Source organism: Pseudorca crassidens, chromosome 2, assembly GCF_039906515.1.
Source record: "Pseudorca crassidens isolate mPseCra1 chromosome 2, mPseCra1.hap1, whole genome shotgun sequence".
Taxonomy (NCBI): domain Eukaryota; kingdom Metazoa; phylum Chordata; class Mammalia; order Artiodactyla; family Delphinidae; genus Pseudorca; species Pseudorca crassidens.
The window spans coordinates 111,772,045-111,797,361 of NC_090297.1; the positions used below are offsets into that span (position 1 = coordinate 111,772,045).

The following is a 25,317-nucleotide window of genomic DNA, read 5'->3' on the forward strand; positions in this document are numbered from 1 at the left end:
CTGGCAATTGTGCGGAGAGAGGGTGGGAGAGCGAGAGAGCATAATGAGCCAGGCTTGTGATTTGGAATCAGGGTACCTGCGTCCAGGCAGGTTTGATTGTTCAGTCTGTGCCTTTGGGGAAGTCACTTAACATTTATGAGATTCATCTTTCTCATCTGTAAAGTGGGGGGGAACACAATAGTGATAGTCTTATCTGTCCTACTCACTTCTCAGCCCCACGGTGAGAATCAAATAAGGCGATTTATGGTAACGTGATGCTGGTAGTTGCTGTTACTGGCTGGGAGAGAATCGAGGCTTCATCCTCCCACTCTCCATCACGGAGTGAGGGAGGCTCTCTAGGACCCACTTGCATAGCACCCTCGCCCTCCAGGGGTCTTCTTTGCCCAATCTAGCTTCCTCCAACATGTGGGCATAGTCAGGCCTTGAGACTTCAGACAAGAAGTGCTAACAGGCTCTAAACCCCCCTTGCCTCCCAACAGCGCCGCCACCTGGCGGACATCCTGCACCGCCGCTGCCTGCCCCTCTTGCGCCCCTGGCTGCGCAGGCGATGCGTGGTGTGCCAGGCACCCGAGACGCCCGAGTCCTACGTGTGCCCTACGCCGGATTGCGAGGCAGTGTACTGCCGGTCGTGCTGGAACGACATGCGGCAGCGGTGCCCGGTCTGCACACCCCGCGAGGAGCTCTCCTCCTCCGCCTACAGCGACAGCAACGACGATGCTACCTACGCGGAGTGAAGAGGCGTCCTGCTGGCTCTCCCACCCGCTCCTTCCTGTTTAATAAAATGCTTTGTACACGCCTGCTGCCCGCGCTTCGCGGGGGTCCGGTACAGGAGGGTGAGCCGGGCAATCGGGAGAACTGGCCCGCCTGATCCGACAGAGCGGGGCGGCTGACTTGAGGCCAGAGGGCAGTGAAGCTGCTAGGAAGGCATCGGGACCCAGGGCCGGGTGGAGGCGCGGCTCCCAAGGCGGTCGGACCGGGCCTCGGCTCCTATTTTGCACAGTAGCCGGGAAGCCGCTGTGCAGATCAGCGCTGGCCGTGCGGGAGTCGGAGTCATGGGCTAGGTCCACGCCTCTTTGGGACCCGGCGCGCTGTGGGGGCGGGGCCTTCCGAGGGCGGAGCCTGGCTCTGGGGGGGTGGGAGGGGCGGGGCGGGGCCTGGTGGCTGAGCCGAGCCGCTAGGTGAGCGAAGCAGACCCAGCAGCCGCGGCTCCTCGGCACTCCGCCCAGCACCTGCTGCCCTCGCCCGACCCCGGGCGCCGCTGCCATGCGGCTGGCGCTGCTCTGGGCCCTGGGGCTCCTGGGGGCGGGCAGCCCTCTGCCCTCCCGGCCGCTCCCAGATATAGGTGAGTACCCTGCCAGCAGTGGGCCGGGGGGCGGACTGGGAGGACGCGCAGGGAAGTCGGGAAGCACTGGGGTCCTGGGGTCGGCCGGAGACCCCAACCAGAGTGCAGCCCGCCCTGGTCGGCTGTCCTGGGCCGAGGGCCCAGAGACTGGGCGATGGAGTGGGAAGGGAAGGAGGAGGGATGCCGGCGCCCCCTACTCTGTCATCCTCTGCGCAGTCCCCGCGGACACTTTCAGGCTCCGGGACCAGGCACCGCAGGGCCTGGCCCAGCGCCCCCTCAGGATCGCGGTAGAGGGTCTCTGCTCCCCAGGACTGATGTCTTCGCTCCTCTGGGGCCTAGCTGACCGTTCCACCCGGTGCCAGGGCGCCGAGTAGGCACGTCTCCTAGGGTTTGGCGAAGAGGATACTTCCTGGCCCCCATCCCAGACCTGAGCGGCCAGGCACCCCTCACCCTGGTGCTGATGCCACCAGAAAGCTGGCTGAACGGGAGGGGGCCCGGGAGGAGCCAGGAGTGGGGAGAATTGGCCAGGAAAGAGGCTGGGACACCAACTCCTCCTTGGAACTTTCACTTCCCGCTGCTGTCTTGGGCTGGGGGCCGAGAGGGCAGGCGGGGGTGGAGTGTCCGGAGGAGAGAGGGCCATTGTGGGGATGGGGGGCGGACTCCGGGAGGAAGCGGAGGCTGTGGGGAGCGGGTGTGCCTAACTGGGCATGAGGGGTATTTAGGGAGGGGGGTGTTTGCAATGTTCACCCAGAAATGGGCGTTCCCGGCATCTCTGATGTGAGGAAAGGGAGGGTGAGTGGGCACCGGGCCACAAGTCTTCGCCCAGTCCTGAGAGGGGGCGTTCCTGGGCGGAGGTGGTTGGGAGCGGGTAGGAACAGGCGGAGGGTCCCTGTGAGAACCTGGGATGGGCCTGAGGGGGACGGGGGGGCCACAGACTGGGCAAACTGAACTTCTTTCTTTGGGGACTTGTGGATGGGTTGGTGGGATGAAAGGGAAAAATTGGAGAGAAGCCCCCGCCCCCTCCCTCTAGTATTCTTTAAGTCCCAGCATGCAATGCAAGGGTCCTTCAAGCAGAGAAGGGCCTTGATGTGCTGGGAGCCAGGTGGGTCAGAGGGCACCAGCCACCCCCAGCCGTGGTGCTGATTCTCTCAGCACTCTCTTGGGGTGTCCTGGGAACCCTGCAGGTGGCACTGAGGAGAAGCAGGCAAGGCCAGAGAGGGCCCTGAATGGGTCTTCGGAGCCCCTGATCCTTCAGGACAACCTCACGCTCAGCCTAGCAGAGGTACTTCAGGTGAGCCTCTCTCTCCCCTCGAATAAAGAAATACACCCACACCACCCACCACCCTGAATAATCAGGTGTCTCCAGGCAAAGACTGGCTGAGGAGTGGGTGAATGGACCTCACTGTAGCATGGCCATCCCAGGTCTGGCTGCCTCTCCCTCCGCACCCCAGCACCTGGCTTCACTTATCTCGCTCTCCCCACTGCACACACATCTGTCTGCCTCAGCCCCACCCAACCCTTCCATCTCCACTGGGAAATTCTGAGGCCAAGCTTGCTTTCTTGGTCTCATGTTGTCAGCTTTTTCAGTGGGGAGACTTGGAGAGGGTCAGGGCCTCACCAAACACCCTCCCCTCCCAATTCTAAAGCTGAGTCAGAGGAAGGGCTGGGGCCTGCACTGGGTCCTCCATGATGCTTCCTCTCTGGGCAGGAAGCCGAGAAGGGGCGGCTCGGATACCTTCCTTGACCTCCCCACACAACCCCCCAGAACAATACCCCAGGCCAGGCAGGGCTTCCTGGCCCCTCCCTCAGGATCCCCCCACCAATGATCTAATCATTGGTACTCTCCTAAGGGCCTGAGGTTTTCTGGTTAGAGAAGATAGGAGTTTCAGACAGGGCCAGGGAGGTGACATGCCCTCTGGTGCCCACAGACCAGTCTGCCTGAGGCTTTGCGGATCAAATTGGAGTTGGATGGTGAGAGTCATATCCTGGAGCTGCTACAGAATAGGTAATAATGATAGTGGTAACATTAACAATAACATGGCTAACAACTTATATAGCATCCACGGTGTACCAGGTACTAAGAGCTTGAACTCATTAAATCCTCATAACAACTCTATAAGGTAGATACTATGATGTATTATTATCGGCCTCATATATGAAGAAGTCAAGGCACAGAGAGGTTAAATAACTCTCCCAAGGTCACACAGCTAGTGGGTGGTGAAAACTAGATTGGAACCCAGATAGCCTGACAGAGTTTGTGGCCCAACCACCATACTCTGCCGTCTCCAGGGGAAGCAGGAAGCTTGCAGGGATTGCCCAGCCCCCAGCCACCCCTCTACCACCTCCAGGTCTCAGGCTGTGACTGCACCACCCTGGGAGCACTGCCCTCCTTCTTCTTCATTCCACAGGGAGCTAGTCTCAGGCCGTCCAACCCTGGTGTGGTACCAGCCTGATGGCACCCGGGTGGTCAGTGAGGGACACACTCTGGTGAGTCAGGTCATCTTGTGCCCTGTTTCTGGCCCGAGGGAAGAAGGAAAGGGGCGACTGGAAGGTGCCGTTCCTGGAGAATGGGAGGACACTGCCTATCCTCACCCACAGGCTAGCCTCCTGGGCTCAAACCTTGGCCTGGCCTTCCAGTTGGCACTCATGTTTCTCTGCTATAGGAGAACTGCTGCTACCATGGAAAAGTGCAGGGCCACGCCGACTCCTGGGTCTCTGTCTGCACCTGCTCCGGGCTCAGGTACAAGGGGTCAATTCCACGAAGGTGGAGAGAGTGGGCGTAAACGAGGCATGGAGCTGAAAAGTTTTCTGACTTCCTGCATCTTTGCATAGGGGCTTGGTGATCCTGTCCCCAGAGAGAAGCTACTCCCTGGAGCTGGGGCCTGGGGACCTCCAGGGTCCCCCTGTTATCTCCCGGCTCCAAGACCTCCTCCTGGCAGGCCACACTTGTGCCCTGAGCTGGCCTGCATCTGTGCCCACTCAGGCTCCACCAGAGCACCCCCTGGGACAGCGTCACCTTCTCCGGGTGAGGATGAATGGCAGGAGGGCTGGGCTTCTGTTGTCCCCAGGGCTGGCCCCCGGGCCCTCAGAGCTATTTGTTCACAGTAACAACTGCTCCTGCTAATGGAGCAACTTCCCAGTACCAGGCACTTTGTGAACATTATCTCCTTTACTGATCCCAGCAACCCTGGGAGGTAGGTGCTATCTGTAGCTCTATTTTAGTGAGAAAAGTGGCTCAGAGAGGTTAAGTGACTTGGCCAAGGCCATTCAACTAATAAATGGTATATCCAGGGTTTGGATGCAGGTACTTGACTCAAACTCCTCATCTGTCTTATGATCCAAATGCAGAGAGCTCTCACTGGGATATAGCAAATACATAGTTACTGATCATAAAGCAATAAGAAGCCAATTTCCTAATTTATTCAATGGGGATAATAAAACTACTTACCTTATAGGATTACTGTGAAGATTAAATAAATCTATATACATACATGTATATATGTAAATGCTTAGAACTCTGCCTGGCATACGTTAAGTATTTGATGGTGTTGGCTGTTATTTTTTTTTAATTGGGAAAAAGCACTGAATTTGAAGCCAGAAGAGCAGGGCCCTACTCCCAGCTTCTAAACCTCTTCTTTGTCTATCTTAGGCAAGTCCCTGGCCTCTCAGGTTCTCTGTAAAATGGGCTCTTCACTCTCTTGTCTGACCACACAGAGTGGTTGTGGACACAGCCTGGTCAGCCCTACGCGGCTGCTGGTGGGGTGTGATGGGCGGGTGTGCCTGATGCGCCTTCCTCTTGTCCACAGTGGAGGCGGGACGTGGTGACAGAGACCAAGATTGTTGAGCTGGTGATTGTGGTTGACCATTCCGAGGTGAGCCTGCTGACCCCTGCAAGTCCTCCCCCGACCTCTGCCTGCCCTGCTGCCTTTCACGGTCACCTCTCTTGACCCACAGGTCCAGAGGTACCGGGACTTCCAGAGCCTGCTGAACCGCACCCTGGAAGTGGCCCTCCTCCTGGACACAGTGAGTATGGGACCCAGCAGCATCCTTATGGCCCCCGACCATGGGAACCCATCTCCTGAGCCCCACTTCTCTTTCAGTTCTTCAGGCCTCTGAATGTCCGGGTGGCGCTCGTGGGCCTGGAGGCCTGGACCCAGCGTGACCTGATAGAGATAAGCCAGCACCCAGGTGTCACACTAGACAGCTTCCTCCGCTGGCGCCGGACAGACCTGCTGCCTCGGTTGCCCCACGACAGTGCCCAGCTGGTGACGTAAGACCCACCAGGCTCAGCCAGCGGGGCCCAGCTCTGCTCCGGCCCTGCCCCGGCCTGTCAAATTTCACATGCCAGCTCCCTACCTGAGGCCCTGAAGCTCTGGCCACCTTGGCTTTGGGCCCTAACCTTCGCCCTCTCAATCCCACAGTGCCACTTCATTCTCTGGGCCCATGGTGGGCATGGCCATTCAGAACTCCATCTGTTCTCCTGAATTCTCAGGAGGTGTGAACATGGTGAGCTATTTCCACGTCTCCTCCCCATTCCCGTTCAGCTCCTCCCAAATGTGGTACCATGTATTCACTGAAACCCCCAGCAAAGTTACCAACCCCAAAGCTGAGGGTATAGAGGGCCGGGGTGTGTGACGTGGCCTCTGCTGTCAGGATACCCTCCGCCTGTGGCCCGCTCATTCGTGTCTTCACCTATGAGCTCTTCCCATTTCTTGGGGGCGGAGGAGGTAGCTGAGGCCCAAAGAACAAAGGTGCTCTCCCAGGGCCATATAGTTAGAGAGGGGTAACAGAGGTGAGCTAGAACCCGGGTTTCCTGCCACCCAGGCCTGGGCTCTTCTCCTACTTTAGAAGCACTTAAGGAGGGAGGCGGTGCTTGCTCAGTGCCCAAGAGGTCAGATGAGGAGAGAAGAGGAGCAGTCAGGCTGGTGCTGGACCTGGGGTATCCCCTCCCCAATGACAGGACCACTCCACAAGCATCCTGGGAGTCGCCTCCTCAATAGCCCACGAGTTGGGCCACAGCCTAGGCCTGGGCCATGACTCACCTGGGAATAGCTGCCCCTGTCCAGGTCCAGCCCCAGCCAAGAGCTGCATCATGGAGGCCTCGACAGAGTGAGTAACTGCAGGATGGAGAGGGCAGGGGGCAGGGGGCAGAGAGCCGTCCACAGCCCCAACCTTCCTTGCCGCCATCGCCAGCTTCCTGCCAGGCCTGAACTTCAGCAACTGCAGCCGACAGGCCCTGGAAAAAGCCCTCCTGGGTGGAATGGGCAGCTGCCTCTTTGAACGGCTCTCCAGTCTGCCCTCTATGGCCAGTGTCTGCGGAAATATGTTGGTGGAGCCCGGCGAGCAGTGTGACTGTGGCTTCCCAGATGTGAGCCCCTCACCCAGAGCCTTGCCCCACTCACTTCTGTGCCCTCACCCTGGCTCATGAGCCGTCTCCAAGCCTCAGGAAGCCCTCTCCCCACCTCCCTGTCTGCGGGGACTGCACATAGATTGTTGGGCTCTGGTCTTCATTTGCTGTGTGCATCCTTTTGGGTTCAGGCTCTGGGAGGGGGTTAGGGCATGCTCTCAGGCCCAGCCTGCTCTGACGCTCGGCCCCTCTGTGCCCTTGCCCATAGGACTGCACTGATCCTTGCTGTGATTACTTCACCTGCCAGCTGAGGCCAGGGGCACAGTGCGCGTCCGATGGACTCTGTTGTCAAAATTGCCAGGTGGGCACAGACTGGACTGGCTGCCCGGAGCCCACCTGCCAGGGGCCAGTGTGGAAAAGGTCATTCTGACTCCCAGGGCCTGGCTGGATTTGCCCAGCACCCACATTGATGCTTCCCCACCCTCCACAGCTGCGCCCGGCCGGCTGGCAGTGCCGCTCTACCAGAGGTGACTGCGACTTGCCTGAGTTCTGCCCAGGAGACAGCTCCCAGTGCCCCCCTGATGTCAGCCTGGGGGACGGTGAGCCGTGTGCTGGTGGACAGGCTGTGTGCATGCAAGGACGCTGTACCTCCTATGCCCAGCAGTGCCAGGCTCTCTGGGGGCCTGGGGCCCAGCCCGCCGCGCCACTTTGCCTCCTTACTGCCAACACTCGGGGGGACGCCTTTGGGAGCTGTGGGCGCAGCCCTGACGGCAGCTATGTGTCCTGTGCCCCTAGGTAAGTGAGGGAACCTGGCTCCTCCTCGGGGTTTGTGGGAGTCTTGGCTCCGCCCCCACTTACCCTACACCTCCTCCCTAACCCCAGAGATGCCATTTGTGGGCAGCTCCAGTGCCAGGGAGGGAGGGCCCAGCCTCTGCTGGGCTCAGCCCGGGATCTTCACTGGGAGATGCTGGAAGCCAACGGGACCCAGCTGAAACTGAACTGCAGCTGGGTACACCTGGACCTGGGCAACGACGTGGCCCAGCCCCTGATGACTCTGCCTGGCACAGCCTGTGGCCCCGGCCTGGTGAGCAGCCTAGGTGGGCAGCACCAGGTGGGGAGGGACATCTGGACTGCTGCAGGCAGCGCCCAGGCCTCACTAGCCACCGGTGAAGAAGGTGCAGGCTCCGGGGGGAGTTCAGATTCTCACTTCAGATGGAGCAGGGTCCCGTTACCCTCTGAGCCTTGGTTTCCCCATCTGTAAAAGCGGGGTGGGCTTCGTTTGTGTTGGCCTCCCAGTGCCAGTAAAGCTCCTGAGAAGGTGATCTTTGCTCTTCTCTCGCCATCGGGCAGGTGTGCATCGACCATCAATGCCAACCGGTGGAGATCCTGGGAACACAGGAATGTCGAAGCAAATGCCATGGGCATGGGGTGAGTTGGCATGGGGGGAGATGAAAGGGGAGCATGAAAGGGGAGCCTCTGGGAAGGAAAAGAATGGTGGGCTTTGGAAACAGACACACCTGGGTTCTAATCCGTGCTCTACCACATCTTAACTGTTGGATCCGGGGCAGGTTATTAACCTCTCTGAGCTCAGCTTCCTCCTCTAACTAACGGGCATAGTAATAGTACCCACTTCCTGGGGGCACATGAGATGAGTATGGAAGCTTCCAGCACAGTGCCTGGCAGATAGAAGGCACTCACAATGTGAGTTCAATCTAATTTTCTCTGGCCCAGATAAAGAGTCTCTCTCTCCAGAACGCTGGCGCCCTCCACGCTATCATTCTCAGCACGCCTTCCAGTTGTGGACATCTGAGATCTTGAAAAGCTGGGGACAGGGAAACACGGCCCCAGAGGGCACAGCTCCTCACTGTTCAACCTGTACCTCCTAGGTCTGCGACAGCAACAGACGCTGCCACTGTGAGGAGGGTTGGGCGCCCCCAGACTGCACCACCCACATCAGAGGTAGCATGAGGTGGGGGACAGGGGCAGCTGAGACGGCATCCTTCACTGCCCCTCTTTTTCTGACCCCTTCGCTGCTGATTCCCTGACTCTGTGTGACCCCTGACCCCTTCACCTTCTCTGATCACCTGACCTCCCTGCCCCCCCACCTCTTCCTGGGTGTAGAGTTCTTAGCCCTGCCCACCTTCAAACCTGCCTTCATCCACAGCAACCAGCTCCCTGACCACAGGGCTGCCCCTCAGCCTCCTGTTGTTGCTGGTCCTGGTGCTGCTTGGTGCCAGCTACTGGCACCGTGCCCGCCTGCACCAGAGACTCTGCCAGCTTAAGGGACCCAGCTGCCAATACAGGTACCAGCCTCCCCACTACTAGCTTTCTCCACATCTCTGTTAAGGACAACAGCTCTGGAGCCCCACCCCCGCCCTTGGGCAGCCCCTGACACCTGATTCTGAACCCAAGCCCCCCAGACCACACCCCACACACATCTCCCTTCCCTACAGGTGCCCCGTAACCCTTCACCTCACATGTAGACCCAAGTGGGGAAGCTGGGGTGCTAGGATCATTTCTCTCCAGGAGCCCCAGTGCTGAAGTGGGGCCCTCCCTCAGGCTGATGAGCTTCCCCTTCCCACTTCTGATTTGGCCTACACTGTGCTCCAAGGGGCCACAAAGGGTTAACCCCACTCAAAGGCTGCAAATGGGTGGAAAACAGGGTCTGAGGCTGGGCCCTCTCTCTCCTTGCCTTTCTCCATGTTCAGGGCAGCCCAGTCTGGTCCCCCCGAACGCCCAGGACCCCCGCAGAGGGCTCTGCTGATGCCAGGTGCCAAGGTAAGTCTGCATGCCAGAGGAGAGAGGGCCCAGTCCTGGCCAGGCCTCCAGCTTGGGCCCTGGTGGGGGGCGGGTATTGAAGGCTCTAGACTCAGAGAAAGACTTGCATTGCCCAAGAGTCAGTCAGAGGAGTCAGGGCCAGCCCTCCCCTCCCGTCCCCTGGCTGCAGGCTGAGAAGCAGGGTCCAGCCTGGACTGGGGAGGGGCAGTCACCTAGAGGAGGGAGTGCTGTGCTCTTTGCGCTGGCCTAGCCAGTGGCTTTGAAAGGTGGGTCTACCTGTGCTCCCAGCAGTGATGTCCCCTGGAGGGCATGAGGGGGTGGTGCTCAGAGTGGCCTTCAGTGTGCCAGGACCTGATGAGGCCCTGGTCGCCATGTGTAGAAGGGCTGGTGAGTGCCCCTGCCCTGAGCCCTCTGGATCTGATGACAGAAGTGTGTGTGTGGAGGTGGTCTGCACGCCCACTCCACCACTTGTCACTCCCTCTGCATGAAACTGAATAACCGCATGCACAGCCCCACTGCCCCCCGGGGCCCTGGCTGCCCATCCCTGAGCACTAACACCTCTCTGCCCACATCTGTCTCTCCGCTCCCTCTCCCCCCCCCCCCCCCCGCCCCCACTCTGCCTGTCCGCTCCTCCTGCTCTTTCAGCAGGCTAGTGCTCTTGGCTTCCCGGCCCCTCCCTCCAGGCCGCTGCCTCCTGACCCTGTGCCCAAGAGACTCCAGGTAAATCTGGGCCAGCCCCTACCCTGGCCCAGGGCAGGTGGGAGGCTTGGTGCCCAACTGCAGTTCTCCCCGCTGTTCCCTGCCAGTGGCGCTTTTCACTAGGGGACCAGGGTGCCCCTCAGCCTTCAGACACTCCCCAGAAGTAGCAAAGGGTGAGCCTCCTGCCTTGGTTTCTACCACCATCTGGTGGTCAGTGGTGGGACTGCAGTCTGCCAGGGACACCACAGGTGACCCACACCTTTCTCCCCTAAGGCATCTACTGGCATGCACTCAAGCCCCATTGCGCATGCCCCCGTTCTCTCCTGCCCCCTGGCTGACTTTGCATGTTGACCTGAACCCCTCGGGAGACCCACTGCATGCCCACTGCTCCTGGCTCTTCTCTCACAGTCACTGCCCCTCTCTCTGTTCAGGCTGAGCTGGCTGACCGACCCAATCCCCCCACCCGCCCTCTGCCCGCTGACCCGGTGGTGAGGTACCCGAAGGTAACAGTGGGGGGAGAGAAGGGCACAGCCTCTCCCCCCACCCAGGGCTGTGGTGCTGGTAGCCTTGGCAGTGGTGCTGGTAGTAAGATGCCCCCTGTGACTAAGGGCACATACCCCAGTGGCATCTTTAATGGTGACAGGTTTGTTTGCAGACAAAGGTGTCCTCTGGTGCCGCCCCTCAAGCTGGTGTTCCCCAGCACCAGTGTGTGGGAGGTGGGCAACATGATACCCCCTCCCAAGCTGGCCTCCTGCCTTCTCTCTCTCAGTCTCAGGGGCCCACCAAGCCTCCACCCCCGAGAAAACCACTGCCTACTGACCCTCCGGGCCAGCACCCTTCGGCTGACCTGCCTGGCCCTGGAGCTGGAATCCCGCCCCCAGTGGTACCCTCCAGGTAGGGGAGGAGGGGCGCTGAGGATGGGCTCGTGGGGCGAGTGGTCTGGGGGGACCTCTGACCTTTTTTCTCGGCCTCCCACACCCCAGGCCTGCGCCGCCGCCCCCAGCAGTGCCCTCGCTCTACCTCTGACCTCTCCTGAGGTTCCGCTGCCTCCAACCTGGACTTAGGACTTCAACAGGCAGACCCCTGGAGTCCCCTGCGGTGACCGAAGGAGCTGGGGCCTGGACACTACGGAACAGGAGTCTTAAAACACTGACACCGGGCACCTCCACTTGCTGTCGAGCAGCACCCTGGGGACCCGCCCACGCAGTGGCATCTTGGGGTTGGGGAGTGTCTGGGAGCTGGACGGAGCTGAGGGAGGTGCGCACAGCCTGTCTCTGCAGAACTGCAATAAAAGTGAGGTCTTGGGAGCGTGCCTCGAAGTTTGTCTGCTTAGGGAAGGAGCGTCTCCCCTGTCGCGATTCCAGATCTGGCCGCCAGGAGACGCTGCTCCTCAGATGAAGACAGGATAGGGAGGGCGAGAGCCCCAGGTTGGGTCAGAGGGTGTCCCTGGGATGCACGCGGCTTGTTTCTGCCCAGTCTGGGATGACCTTCTGCACAATCCAGTACCACAAAGGGCGCTGTACGCCCTCTGCCACCCCCAGTAGCCAAGTTCTCGCCCCCAACGCTGCGCGGCCCCTTGGCGGCGACCATCGACAAACCGGCCAAGCTGTTGGACTCGCTGTCCCCACCCTCTGACCAGCGGCTGGGAAAAACGGAACTGGCTGGCGTTCTCAGAGCCCCGGAGCCGGGGCGAGGCGCGGCGGCGGCTCCCACGATTCCAAGGCCGCGCACCTGCTTCTCCCCTCCCCCACCCCACCTAAGGGTTCGGGAACAGAAGTGCTTTGTATGGGCCGCAACCACCTCATTACTTCGTCTTTGAGACTATGGCCTTCGTTCGCCCAGAACGAAGGTATGGGGCGGAAAGGGACAGGGCCCAACCCCAAGGTGGACATCGAGCTCGCCATCTGAGGTTCTGTAAAGGGGGGTTGGGGTGAGGGGGTGGTCCCAGGAGGTGATTTGTCCCTTCCCCTCGCTATATCCCTAGATGTGCAAAGAAAAAGGAGCAATGGTGCCTAAGATGGCTGGACAAATTCGTGGATCCTCTCCCGTGCCTCACTTGCCTCTTTCTGGGCAAAAGGCGTGGGCCCATATTTAAATCTTCCAAAGATTTAATAAGGCTTTCTACCCTGTACCAATACAGACACGAAAGACACGACCTCCCTAAAACAACTCCTAGACAGTGGAATACGTCCCTCCTCGCCGCCCCCTTGAAACGCGGTCTAGCCTCAGCAAGACCTTGCCTCAGCTGGCGCGCGCGCTACAGCGCACAGAAGGTTAACAAGAGTTGGCTTTGAATGAAGAGGCGGAGACGCGCCCACATTGGTGGAAAGTTATCCAGGGGCGTGGCCTGTGAGTCTCAGCACCCCACCCCCCTCCCCGCAAGTCCCCCCCACCCCCCCGCACTTTGTACCTTTCTCGGCGCGACTGCGAAGCGGGACGGGCCGGGCCCGCCCGGGCCAGAGCAGACCAGACCCCGGGGGCGATGCGGCTGCAGCCCCTGCTGCGGACTGTCCTCTGGGCCGCGCTCCTCAGCTCCCCTCTGCGAGGGGGCTGTGGCCTCCGCCACGAGGTCTACTGGAACTCCAGTAACCCCAGGTAGCAGGGCTGAAACCTGCGGGCTCCGAGCCGGGCCTGCGCGCTCCCGGGCCGGGCGCGCGCCCGACACTCGCACTGTGCGCGGCGCCGCCTAGACCCGGCCGCGCGCCGGGGCTCCTTTGTTTGAGCCGGCGGGGGAGGAGGGAGGGGCGAGGCGTGCCCGGGGTCCCCCACCCCTGCCCGCACGCGCTGGGGGCCGAGAGGGGGACCCCAGCCCCGAAGGCAGTCGGTGGGGTCTCGGAGCCGGCAGCCTGCACCCGAGAGACCTCGGCCTGCACTCCGAGCCCCGCCCCTCTCGCTTCTCTCTTGGTGATCCCCAGCCTCCCAACGGCCCGAGCTGGGGCCGGCGGACTTGAGGCGGGGGGGGGGGGGGGGGGGGGGGGGTTTTACTCTTGTGAAAGAAGGTTACTCCCCTGCTCTCTTGGACTTCCCTTTGGTGCTACTCTTTCTCCTGATCTCATTCTGTAACTCTGCTTTCATCTCGTCATTATTAGTCCTATTTCTGTGCAGTCTCGGCCCTGCCCTTCTAGCTGAATCACCTTTAGGCAAGTCGTTTGACCTCCCTAACCTCAGTTATCTCATCTGTAAAATGGGTTAATAACGCCTAGTACCCTGGGAAGTCAGGCGGACTAACAGAGGTCATGTGTGTGAAAGAGGTGCAGGCTGCACAGATATAAACTATTATTTATTTCTCTCTCCTGAGCTGCCTGCCTTTGAACGTCGATATTTTTTCCTGTTTCCATCCTCCTCCCCAATTCTCCCTGCCTCCCTCTGCTTTCTCCATCTGTTTTTCTTTCTGGTTTTCACTTAAGACAATCTGTGACGCCGTTTGTTCACTCACATTTATTAAGTGTGTACTCTGTGCCGGGATCTGTGCTAGGGTGCTGGGGGTTAGAGATAAGACCTAGGCTCTGCCCTCTGGGAGCCCAAAGAACCCCTGGGCCAGCAAGCTTCGGGACAGGTCATTACAATACCAATGCTGTGTGATAAGAGCTATCAGTTGTCCTCCAACTCTGAATTCCTCACTCTCTGTTCTAGACCAGTGCTTCTGCATCACTTGGAGGTTTTGTTAAAAATGCAGGTTGCTAGCCCCTAAGCCTGAGGTTTCTGGCTCATTCATTCAATCCACAGATATTTGTGGAGCGCTGTCCTTGTGCAAGACACTTTTCCAGGCACTGGGGATGCTGTGGAACAAAATGTACAAAGGCCCAGCTTGTGTCCCAGTAGGTCTGAGCTGAGCCCAGGAATCTGCATTTCTAATCAGAACTCCAGATGCAGGTGATCTTAAGACCACCCATAGAGAGACAGTTGGGGGCCTTTCATAAGTCAAGTTGGACTCTGTGTATGGTGGGGATGCCGGGGGGGGGGGGCGCGGGGGGGAGTGATTCATGCTCTGTTTGATGCTGGAGGGGGACAGCATGTCCCAGGTTTTCCCACCTGTACTGGCTCCCCCAGGCAGGTGGAAGGGAGTCCTGAGGAGGCCAAAGATTGGGGGATATGTGGAGGGGGCCCCCCTCTTCGTATGACACTTGATTGTCCTGGCCAAAAAAAAAAAAAAAAAAAGGGAGGTTCCCACCATCCACCCTCTCATTTTTTTTTTTTTTTTACTATGGCATTCTTTTCAGCATTGAATTGAGGTCTTAAAAGGCAAGGCTTCCTCTTTATGCACCTGTTAATGAGGATACTGTTCCCAGGCTCCATCTCTAGTCTGTGACTGCTCTGTGGGCCCAGATCTGTGCCCCTTGCCTCTGTGCCCCAGCTTCTTCACAGCAGCCATCCACCTAACATTTATCAAGCACAGGTGCTACACCAGGCCCTGTCTTGGGCACTAGGGCTAGATACGTGGGTGGCAGCTCCCACCCAAAAGCTAGGCTGTGGTGAGTGGCCTTCTCACATTTGGGCCATGTGGTTGCAGGCACTGCAGTCCCTTAACCTCTCTGAACCTGTGAATCGGTTACCTCATCCTTTTCTTGCACTCTGTCTCTCAAGAGGTGTCAGTCTGGAGAACTCAGGCCTTCCTAAGCTGCTCCCTCCCCAGCAGGTGGGGGATTGGCTGGCGGGGACCATTGGGAAGGGGTATCTCTGACCCTCGTGCCGCAGGTGTGCCGTGCCATGAGCCCCTCCGCCCTCACCTACCTTATGCCTGCAGGCTGCTTCGAGGAGACGCCGTGGTGGAGCTGGGCCTCAAGGATTACCTAGACATCTTCTGCCCACACTATGAGGGCCCAGGGCCCCCTGAGGGCCCTGAGACATTTGCGTTATACATGGTGGGCTGGCCAGGCTATGAGGCCTGCCGGGCCGAGGGGCCGGGTGCCTTCAAGCGCTGGGAGTGCTCCCTGCCTTTCGCTCCCTTTGGCCCTGTTCGATTCTCAGAGAAGATTCAGCGCTTCACGCCCTTCTCCCTTGGCTTCGAATTCTTGCCTGGAGAGACCTACTACTACATCTGTGAGTGAAGATGGGCACACTGGCTGCCTCCTGGGGAAGGTGGGGAGGGGAATGGGGCTACCTGCCATTGCTAGCAGTCAAGGCAGAGATCCTGAGGGGTGGGGGAATGAGAGGACTGGGAAGGAAGGCTAGGCCTAGGAGGGGGGAGTGGACAGGGGGCCTGAGTCCAGGACCGAGTAGGGGGACATCTAGAGTGAACCAATAGAGAGGAGGGGAAAGGAAGAGGAGCCAGGAAAGAGGACATGAGTAGGGTCACAGATGGGCCCCTAGATGGGGCCCCAAAATAAGGAAAAGCTTTCCAGGGAACTGGAGAGAAGAGAAGCTGGGAGGGTTTGAAACGCAGTCTGAGGCATGCAAACTAGCCTGTGCTAACTTCTTCCTCCCGATTTCCCACCACCCAGCAGTGCCAACTCCGGAGAGTCCTGGCCAGTGCTTGAGGCTCCAGGTGTCTGTCTGCTGCAAGGAGGACAGTGAGTGGGTTGGGGCAGGAGAGCAACCCTTCTGGCTAGTGTGGGGCCCTCAGGAATGAGGGGAGGAGTGGGAAGAATCTGGGAGCATCAAACTCTGAGGAACCTCTTCCCCCCCCCATTTAGCCTGTGGGAGCCTCCCCTACACAAAGGGAATGGCATCTCCAGGGGCAAGGCTGTCCAAGCCTTAGCTGAACTGGTGGTCTCTAATGGCAACTGGGAGGAGACTTGGAAGTTGGGGCTTAGAGATGATGAGGTGATTATGGGAAGGGATTGGCCAGTTCGGGAGACCCCTTAGAAAGGGGTGGGAGTGAACAGGTAATGGTGAGAGCAGGAAGGAGGCTGCTGAAGCAGGAGGACCCATCAGTGCTACCCCCTCCCCCTCACAGAGCCTGAGTCAGCCCATCCTGTTGGGAGCCCTGGAGAGAGTGGCACGTCAGGGTGGCAAGGGGGGGCCACTCCCAGCCCCCTCTGTCTCTTGCTGCTGCTGCTGTTCCCAATTCTGCGTCTCCTGAGAGTCCTCTGAGCCAAGCGGACCCTTCCTGCCAGCCCCAGGAACCAGAGCCCTCCCAGGACTCCCCGGAGGAGGGCCCTTGCCCCCTACCTGAGCTGGGAGGGCCAAGCCAGACAGACAAGATGGAATAGTGATGGGGGAGGCCAGAGGGTCTGGGGTGACCCTTCCAGGTGCCGGCCTCCTCATCACAGGCTGAAGAGGAGCTGCAGGGGAGCTGCAGACAGCCCTGGGCACCCTGGAACAGAGGCAAGACAAACATAGGGTCTCTGTCAGCTGCTTTGATATTCTCATCCCATCCCCCAGGAAGACTGGGATTTGATGGGATCGGATCCTTGAGCCTGCTGGGGGCCAAGGCCGAAGACCTGGGGACAGGTGATTGCTGGACCAGGTCAAGCAGGAAGCCCAGGCTTGCCATCTGTGCCCAGTGCCCTGTGGGCCTCTTCCCTGGGGCAGCACCTTTCCTCCCCGGGGGGTCACCCACTTGTCTTCTGTGAAGACGGACTTGCCATGAGGTCGAATTTCATGCCAATTTGTATTTTTATAAGTGTCTGGACCAAGCCTTCAATAAACCACCCATCTTTTTGTTGCTTTCCCCAACCTACTGCCCTCTGGCTCCTTCCCTGACACGGCGGGGGCGGTGGGGGGGGGGGAGGGGGACGGGGACTCCCTGCAGCCTCTGCTCTCAGCTTGGCTTGGCCTGACCTCCCTGCCAGCTGTGCCCAGACCATCCATGCCAGGCCTCAGTAGGCACCCTCTGGGCAGTGTGGGGTGGATGCCAGCAGCAGCTGTGGAGCTTGGCACCCTCCACCACCTCCCTAGCTGGCTTCCTGTGCTGGGGAGGGGACAGGTGCTCCTGGTAGCCCACCCACTTGGGGCGCTGCGGAAGCTGTGGCAGCACCAAGCAGGGCCTTGGGGCAAAAGCAAGGAGTAGTAGAAAGACAGCACCTGGGTTTCAGAATGCCTGGGTCCCTGAGAGCTGAGCGTCCCTCCCCCGCCCCAAGGGCAGTCTGGGCGGTGCCTGGCCTAGAACTGGGAAGGTGGGGTCAGATCAAAGCCTCCTTCCCCAGCGGCCTCTTTGTTCTTCGCTTTTATAAGGAGGAGGAGGTGGGGCCGAGGAGGGAGGGCCCCCTTTGCTCTCAGCCTCACTCTGTCTCTTCCACCTCAGGCAGGCAGAGGTGGCAAGGCTATGATCCACCCCAAGACTAACCGGGGTCCTCTTTCTGAACGGTGCCCTGGGTGCAGCCAGGGAAGGGGTGCCCCTTCCCCCGAAGCTATGCCCTACCCGCCCCGGTGCCCCACAGTCCGCACTGGCACCATGCCGGCCCGCCTGGCACCCAGCCAACGATCGATAGGTGGATGTTGTGCTGATTAGCTCGGCGGGGCTGCGGCGGCTAGAGGCGGCGTGTGAACATGCGCGGGGAGGGGAGGGGCGCCGCGGAGGGTGCTGGGGGTCCAGAGACTGACAGACCAGACCGAAGTGCTGGAGACTGCGAACCGCTGCCCCACCCCCTTGCACACCTGGGTCGGACCCCGGTCCCTCTGGGTTGGTTCCATTGCTCTGGCTGAGGCCTGGGATGGAGGACAGCGCCGCGGACGGAGCATACATGAGTGGACCCTCCCGCCCCCCATTCAAGGCCACTTTCATAAAATGCCATGTCTGTAGGTACGTGTGCCTGCGTGTCAGCGCCCTCACCCCAAAACAAGATCCTTAGCGGGGACGAGGGGCTGGAGTGGAGAGGGTGAAGTCTGAGCTGAAGCGTGAACTATGGGCTCGGTCTTCTGGTCCTGAGTTCGAGTTCAGCCTCTACTGTCATCCAGGAGGGTGTCTATATGTCGCCTTGGAAACCGACTGTACTGCTACCTCCGCCCCTCTCCAGTGAAAGCAGAGGCGGCGCAGGCCGGGGATGACTGGTTAGCCTGGCACTGAGGACCGTGCGGGTCACATCCTGCTCCCAGCGGCCCCAGACATGCTCTCTTCGCGGACCAAGCCGGGCCCGCTCGCTCCCGAGTCTGTGGCCGGCGCGCGGATCCGCCGCTCATAACGCATGTCCGAAAGAGACGCGGGGCCCAGTCGGCTTTCCCCGGCACTCAGACACACGCCCTCACTCTCAGGCAGACGCGCGCACTTGACACAGACACACACCCTCGCCGGCCGCCTAAGCTCCCTGCAGGTGTTAAGGGTGGACACCTGGGCAGCCACGCACTTGGCCTCGGGGCCGGGGTGGGGGGTGGCGGTGAAAACTCAGGCCCGCCGGCCGCAGGCCTCAAGCCAGCCCCTCCCTACACTCACTTTCCTTACAGCCTGGGCCCTGTGCGGACAACTGTTTCAGTCCTGGGGCGCGTTTCCAGCGAGGGCGAAGTCCGCTCATGGGACCTAGACGGGCTGAAGGCTCTGGGCCCTACCCATCAGAAGTCCTTGAGGTGTGTTCCGGGGCGCGGTTCCAGGAGGCTGGGAGACCTGCAGGTTTTGGGGAGTCACCGATCTCCCCAAAGCTCAGCGGCGCTAGATGGCCAAGGGTGGGGCCCTCAATTTGCTGGGCCTGCCCTGGTCTTTTCGGAACGATGCAAAAACTCCCCTCATCTTTGCATCACGCTATCTTGCTGTCCCGAGAACCTGAGAGCCCGAGTCTCCGACCTGGATCTTGCTCCGCACTTTCTGGGGTTGCAAGTCTTTCCCTAGAGGCTAAATCCTGGAGTTTTGGTCTTTTTATGTGACCCCACCCTCTTTTCTTCTTCCCTTTCATTAATCCCTTCCTTCCTTTCCTTATTCATTCATACAGCAAATTGTGAGCTCCCAGCGCGTCCTTCTTTCAGTCGGCCACACCAGCTGGGGTCGTCGGGGGATCCCCAGCGGTGACGCAGTTGGAGAAGGGCACTCTGGCTTCCAAATAACCAATAGAATCCCGGGGCCTGGGGCATGAGGTCATCAGTGGTGATGCCCATTGGTTCAGGCCTGGACGTGGAGGGGGTCCCCATAGCAACCGACGGTGCGTCCGAGCGTAACCTGGAGAGTGGTCTTTGCTTGTGCTTCAACGGCAGCTTGGGTGGTGCTTGGGATGGGGGCGGGGAGGCCAGGGTGGAGCCCTGTTTCCCAGGTCCTGCAGTCCTAGCCCAGCCAAGCTCTTATTTTTCTTGAGATCATCTTTCTCACTCAAAGTAATGGGCAGTGCCACTTAACCCAGGAAGGTTAGGAGGGGAGTATTGGCAACGGCGTTGGGGTCCTGGGTATGGAACTGATGCCACCCGGAATGTTAATTATGAGCTCCTCGCTTTCATCTGCATATCGTCTGCATCTCATTTGCATTCTCTTCATTTAAGGTCAAATTGGGCAGACATCTCCACATCCCCAGCTCTGTTGCCTGTCTGTATCCCAAATCTATCCCTTAGTGGCTCTCTAATCTACCTCTCAGTTGTCCAGTTCCTTACCCCACCTCTCCTCCCAGCCTCCGGTCTCTCCATGGGTGGGAAGGGGCACAGCCTAGCGAAAGGAGAAAGGATAAGAAGGCTGCCTCTCCCTCTGGATGTTTGGTGACAGATGGGGAGGGCTGGTCTGTACTGCCTAGAGACTAAATTGGCAACGAAAATGGTGGGGGGAGGTGCCCCGGGCTGAGATGAGGGTCTCCAGGGCCAAATCACCCACATGCCCGACAGGGTACTGGAACTAGGGATGCCTGCTTCCAGCAAGGGGTAGGCCTGCCCACCTGTCTGGTGCCAGGGCAGCTTCCTTCCTCCAATTAAGCACTAATGAGGTGTCATTAACCCTTACCTTGCCTGCCAGCCCTCAGGTGGTACTCAAATTCATGGGCTCGCACCGAGCAAAGAAGGAGAAAGGAGGGACTTTGAGGAAGCTAAGAGGCAGTAGGGTCAGGGGACCAGCAGACAAGAAGGTGGGACCAGAGGCCTGAGTAGCCTGCACTGGTTATGCTCTGTGTGCTTCTGAGGGATTCTAGGCATGGGTGTCTCACTATCTGAATGCATTTATTCTTCTGTTCATCAATTCAACAATTATTTATTAAGCACCTCACCTATTCCTATTAACTAAATACCAGACTGCATGCTAGATGCTGAGGATATACACTTGCATAAGACAGGATCTCTTCCCTTAAGGAATCTTCAGATTACTCTAGAAGACAAACTGGCCAGCAAATAATTACAATACCAAGTGCAAATGCAGTTATGGAACTGTGCAGAAAGTGCTACGGGAGCACAGGGAAGACGGACTGTCAGAGAGGACTTGGGTTTTGAAGGACAAAGTTTATGGCATGGAGGAGTGGTGTAGGACTAACCATGCTTGTGTGTTTGACTCAGTGTATGGGCCCATGTTTAGCTGTGTTTTCAGTACTGCTGGTGTCTGCCCTCCCAGAGCTGTATGTTTTGCATCTGTGTGTATGTGTGTGAGTGTGTATGTTTGTCTGGATTTTCTGTGTCTGGAATCCCTTCTCCCGAACACACATTGTGGTTTCATTACAGATCAGTGTTTGCTGTGACGCTCTGGTGCAGATTAGCCTGAACCTGCCCAGCCCAGGGGAGGGGAAGTGGAGAACTGATGTTGGCTCTTTGGGAAGAGGTGGACAGGCACCATTTTCACACCTCGGGCCCCAGACCCTTGACACCCCAAGTAGCAGCAGGCTAGACAAGGGAGGCAAGGGCTGGGCTATGGCCTAGGGTGTGCCCAGGCCATGGTCCCCTCTGCCCCTGGCTCCTCACAGGAGATGTGGGGGTTACAGCCACCACTCCCCACCAAGATCTCAGGCCCCCTCCCCCAGCCTGTTCCTCTTCTGTCTGTGGAGGAGCAGGCCGGCTCAGGCCTGCCTGCTGGCTCTCTCCCACTGGGACCGGATCCTTTCCAGGGGACACGAGAGGGCTGGGGAATGCTCGGGCCTAGTGGGAGGCCCCAGGTACTCCACCCTGGCCCTGTGCAGCTCTCTCCAGCCTGGATTCTCCCCACCCACTCTGGGGTGCCACTTCTCTGAGTTTTGCCCAGACATAGCCATCTTCGTCAGGGAAGCGCTCAACCAATAGGCAGAGGGGAGGGGCTAGAGGTCTGGCAGTGAAGACTGGCCTGGGGACAGGTGGGGTGAGGAGATGGTGATGCTACTCAGAGACTCTACCCCAATTCCTTCTGTCCCTTTGCAGCCACTTGCTAGAAAGCTAAATTTCGGTGGCAGGAAAGAGAAGAGACTGTGGATCTAAGGAGAGTTTTAGGGGTTAAGGAGAAGCTCTGGGGTCTGAGAAGAAGGTCAAGGACCCCTCCTTTCACACTGCCAAGGATGTGAGCTTCTTTTTGGCTGTAACTTCTCCTCCCCCTCATTCTATCTAATCTTTTCCTATCCCATCCCTACTCCCCAAGCCCAAGGTCACCTCTCCCAACTATGATAGCTATGAAGAGAAGTTTGGAGATGGGGAGGAACAAATGAAAAAGAGAATCTGAAGCTAGTTTAGGTGGGCAGACCTCAGGATAATAATGATGAGGAGGCCTCCATCAATCGAGCACCTTGTGGGTCCTAAATTCTGTGCTAAGTGCTTCCCAGACATGGATCTTAATCCTCATAACAGCCAACTCTTCAAGGGTGTCATTATTCCCATTTTACAGATGGGGAAACAGTCTCAGAGAAGTGAGGTGACTAGCACAGTCAGTGAATGGTGGAAATGGAATTCGAACCGAAGCCCATCCTGTTAACTGCCAAGCCCAACTGCCTCCCTCTCAGCTTTTCTAGAAACACATTCAGAGGATCCACACGCACCTCCATTGTAACACCCCAGAGAAGCCTCTCCACTTCAGGCTTCTGAGCTTGCTGGCCTCATTTGAGGGATCAGGGCATGACTAGAATCAGAGGTTATGACACCTTAACCCCACCCACCAAGCCCTGCATTCTAATTTCCTGTGTCCTGGACCACACATCAACGCACCATGTTCCCTGCTGTCAGTCATGTGTGTGGTTCCATGTCAACTCATGGACATCAGAGCACCACGTAGCCATGCTGACACACACATCACACTTGGAAGTCAGAGGATACGTACATTGCCCTCCTTGTTGGCACCCAGGGTCCCGTGTTAGGACCACGCCAACAGGCTGCCTGCACTGAGGCACACACATGGGCCCTGGGCAAGGTGCGGAACCTGTGAATATTTCATGTCTGGAACTGGCGGCTGCCTCTCCCGCTCACATGCGTGCCTGATCCTCCCTCTCACAGGCTCCTTGTTTATTTGTTTAATGAATTATTTATCCATGGCCCCCCCCTTCCGTCCTGGCCTCCCCCTCCCCCAGGCCCTAGTCTCCATGATTTATTGAACACAGCTCGGCTCTGTGGTTGCCACCCGATGTCCCAGGAGCTGCCTTGGGCCACACAGCCTGAGTACTCCCTCTGCCCTTGACCTGTTCAGCTCCCTGCTTCCTTGGCCCCAGGGGGAGGGGTGGGTGGGGTAAGGCACCACATTCAGAGAACTCCCGAGGGCCTGACTCAGTGCCCCTGGAGAGAACATGGCAGCCAGCAGCATTCTGGCAAGCCTGAGGGTCAGAGGGAAATGTAGGCAGAGCCTGCAGGACAGGAGGAAGAGGCCTGAGGCCCTAGAGAAAGAGGATCAGCCCCATGGAGAGAACCCCAGCTTCCACAGAGGCCCTCACTCCGCAGAGAGGTGTCAGGCAGGGCCCAGGCCTAAGAGTGTTTCAAACTATAGATTGTAACTGATTAAGGGTGATACAATCAAGGAATCAATTTTCTGGGTCTTAACGAGCTTTGTACTTTATGTAATAGATTTTTAAGAATAGAACAGAAGAAAAATATGAGTGCATCTTCTGTAATACGGTAAGTATTGCTTCATGAAACATTATTTCAGTTATATGTGAAAGTGTGTGCGCGCGCGCGCGCGTGTGTGTGTGTGTGTGTGTGTGTGTGTGTGTGTGTACTGTATTGCAAATGCAAAATATACATCTTATTGTGAGTCACAGTCAGGAAAGATTTGAGTCACTATTATAAACTGAGGCCCTAGGCCCCATTGATGGAGGCCTGGGTCCTTCCATGACCCAGATGCCACAGAAAGAGGCTTAGGCCTCAGATCCGGTTCCAGGCCTGTAGACAGTGGCCCAGATCTTTCTTACACACAGAGACCCAAACCCTAGAGAAGTCCAGACCCCATGAATAGAGGCCTGTTGACAAGCCTAAGCATTACAGCTGGAAGCACATATCCTATACTCAGAACTGCCACATACAGGTGTGCGGTTTGTGCCTGGCACAAAGGAGCCACCCGAGAAGTAGTACAGGCGATCAGCCCAAGCTCCCTCACTAAGATAGAGAGACACATAGGGCCACCTCCCACAGAAGGAAGCGGCACCTTTGTTTTTGCACAAAGGCACCGCTTGCCAAGAGATGAACCCTAAGGACTGGGTCTGCATAGAGGGGTGGTTTTTCTAATTGACCCAAAAGCCCAAATCAGCCAGCACCTAATTTAGATAGGGGCCCAGATAGACAGAGCACCATATCCCACAGACAGAGGCCTAGGCTCTATAGAGAGTGTCTCAGAACTTAAAAACCAGAGGCTTAGACCCCATAGAGAGAGCTGCTTAAATCCTGGAGAGAGAGCTCCAAACTGTAGAGAAAAGAACTCAGTTATTATTGAGCGGGGGTTGAGGGAGAGCACGCTAGATTCTAAAGAGGAGTATCTGAGCCCTACAGAAAAGGGCCTAAATCGTTAAGTGGGACCCAGATTCTATAAACAGGGCTTCTAAAATGGAATTTAAAGTCCTAGGCCAAACCAGCAGGCTCCCACTCCCCATGAATACGGGCAGCCTCTCTGCCAACTGTGGGCCCAACAGAGAGAAGCCTCCCTTTGCAGAGCAGGGATGTGGGTAGGCAGGGAGGAGGCTGGGATTTGTGGCACCTGGAGTAGGCAGGTCAGCCTCATTTGGGTGAAACAAATCTCCCTGGGGATGAGGAGTCTGGGGGGACGGAGAGCTGTTTGCAATGTCCCCCATTCCCCCCCCAAGGGGCCTAATTTATTTTCTGGCTTCTGAGAAGAGAGAGGAGATCTCCTGGGGTAAAGAGGAGCCCAGAGAGGACAGAGCCTGCTCTTGCCTGGCAGCAGCTAGGCACAGGGCTTTTTCTCGTTGGCACTGCCCCTCCCCCAAACCCAGCATCTGAGGCCAAATTGTGGTCAGGATCCCTTTCCCGCCAACGATAAGCAGATAAAGAGGGCCTGTATGTCCTCTCTCCTGCAGTAAGAAGAAAAGGGCATCATGCCTGTCACCCTGGGCACAGGTGGTTGGATCAGTTTCTGAGAGTCTGGTCTGAGACCTGGTCCTCCTGATCACGCTTAATCTGAGCCTCTCCAAAAAAGGGGATGAGGGGTGGATACCCCCTAGGTCCGGATTCTAGACCCTTTCCCTCAACTTCTACTTCATAGGAAAAGAGAGAAGAGGAGAGGGCAGAGCTGAGTGTGTGTCAGAGTGTGTGCATGGTCTTGTGTGTGAGTCACTGTGTGTGTGTCTGGGTGTGTGCTCCTAAATCTATGTGTACCTAATCCCTGTGTTTCTACAGATCTCTAGTTGTCTGATAGTACCTTTACTTGTGTGTGTCTCCGAAGGGTTATCTGTGTGTGTGTGTGTATGTCTGTATCAAACGCCTGTGTTTCTATGTTTTCTGCCTCTGGGTGTCTGTGCCTTTTCTCCTGAATGTGTGAGTGTAATGTCTGTGTCTGGGTGCCACTGTGAGGACGGTGACTATGGTGAGAGCTGGAAGACAAGGTGATCTGCCTGCTGCCCTCTTGTTAGCATCTGTAAGAGTAGGAGTGAGAATGCCTGGGGACACCACTGGCTGCGCTGGGAGGGGGCTCTGGTTGGGTGTGAGTCAAGAATCCTTTGTAGGTGTCCTAGGGAAGCCTGTTTTGCTCTAGCTGACTCTCCTTGGTCCCTCCTCTGCCTTGGGCCCTGGACTGCCGAAGGCCCTTCCAGCACCCAGTATTGGCATTCTTGGGGGCTGAGCTACTCTACACTACCTCCAAGAAAAATAAGCCGCCTGCTCAGCTGGGGGCTTCAGGTCAACAGCTGTCAGGTCCTAGGTGGCAGCTGAGGGCTTCTCAGCCACCCTCTAGAACCCACTTGACTCCTCATGCACATGGGAAGAGGGGCATAAA

The 25,317-nt window shown here is 58.0% G+C and overlaps 3 protein-coding genes and 1 long non-coding RNA gene across 25 annotated transcripts in view; 3 read left to right on the plus strand and 1 right to left on the minus strand.

Annotated features, from left to right (window-relative positions):
• The window catches only part of DCST1 (DC-STAMP domain containing 1), a 15,984-nt gene extending 14,879 nt beyond the window's left edge, over positions 1-1,105 (plus strand). For both annotated transcript variants that reach the window (XM_067728025.1, XM_067728026.1), the window contains one exon: positions 480-1,105. In XM_067728025.1, coding sequence (XP_067584126.1) covers positions 480-734 — 255 coding nt within the window. In that variant the 3' untranslated portion in view covers positions 735-1,105. The remainder of the gene's footprint in view (positions 1-479) is intronic.
• Positions 1-12,712, minus strand: part of LOC137219453 (uncharacterized) — a 17,901-nt gene extending 5,189 nt beyond the window's left edge. The window contains exon 1 of one of the 2 annotated variants that reach the window (XR_010941137.1): positions 12,577-12,712. This is a non-coding gene — a long non-coding RNA (uncharacterized lncRNA). Of the gene's footprint in view, positions 1-7,896; positions 8,518-12,576 lie in introns of those variants that run through there. The other variant, XR_010941138.1, reaches the window with a different exon arrangement.
• On the plus strand, positions 1,157-11,473 carry ADAM15 (ADAM metallopeptidase domain 15). 19 transcript variants are annotated; one of them, XM_067728012.1, is made up of 23 exons: positions 1,157-1,342; positions 2,527-2,633; positions 3,271-3,347; positions 3,691-3,829; positions 4,006-4,082; positions 4,175-4,367; positions 5,149-5,214; positions 5,297-5,365; positions 5,443-5,612; positions 5,764-5,848; positions 6,303-6,451; positions 6,536-6,710; positions 6,958-7,050; positions 7,180-7,484; positions 7,572-7,773; positions 8,040-8,117; positions 8,576-8,648; positions 8,854-8,992; positions 9,398-9,467; positions 10,113-10,187; positions 10,598-10,809; positions 10,936-11,060; positions 11,150-11,473. In XM_067728012.1, exons 1-23 carry the CDS (start codon positions 1,264-1,266, stop codon positions 11,200-11,202), a joined length of 2,811 nt encoding a protein of 936 aa, XP_067584113.1. In that variant the 5' UTR covers positions 1,157-1,263; the 3' UTR covers positions 11,203-11,473. The 19 variants fall into 19 exon arrangements, 12 of the variants coding, with proteins under 12 accessions (XP_067584113.1, XP_067584114.1, XP_067584115.1 ...); XM_067728013.1 differs by having other exon boundaries at positions 1,158-1,342; positions 10,598-10,669; XM_067728014.1 differs by having other exon boundaries at positions 1,158-1,342; positions 10,116-10,187; positions 10,598-10,669.
• EFNA4 (ephrin A4) lies at positions 12,628-16,784 on the plus strand. Of its 2 annotated transcripts, none has more exons than XM_067728037.1 (4): positions 12,628-12,761; positions 14,911-15,206; positions 15,608-15,676; positions 16,063-16,784. In XM_067728037.1, exons 1-4 carry the CDS (start codon positions 12,649-12,651, stop codon positions 16,197-16,199), a joined length of 615 nt encoding a protein of 204 aa, XP_067584138.1. In that variant the 5' UTR covers positions 12,628-12,648; the 3' UTR covers positions 16,200-16,784. The 2 variants fall into 2 exon arrangements, with proteins under 2 accessions (XP_067584138.1, XP_067584139.1); XM_067728038.1 differs by having other exon boundaries at positions 15,611-15,676.
• Positions 16,785-25,317: the final 8,533 nt, after the last annotated feature.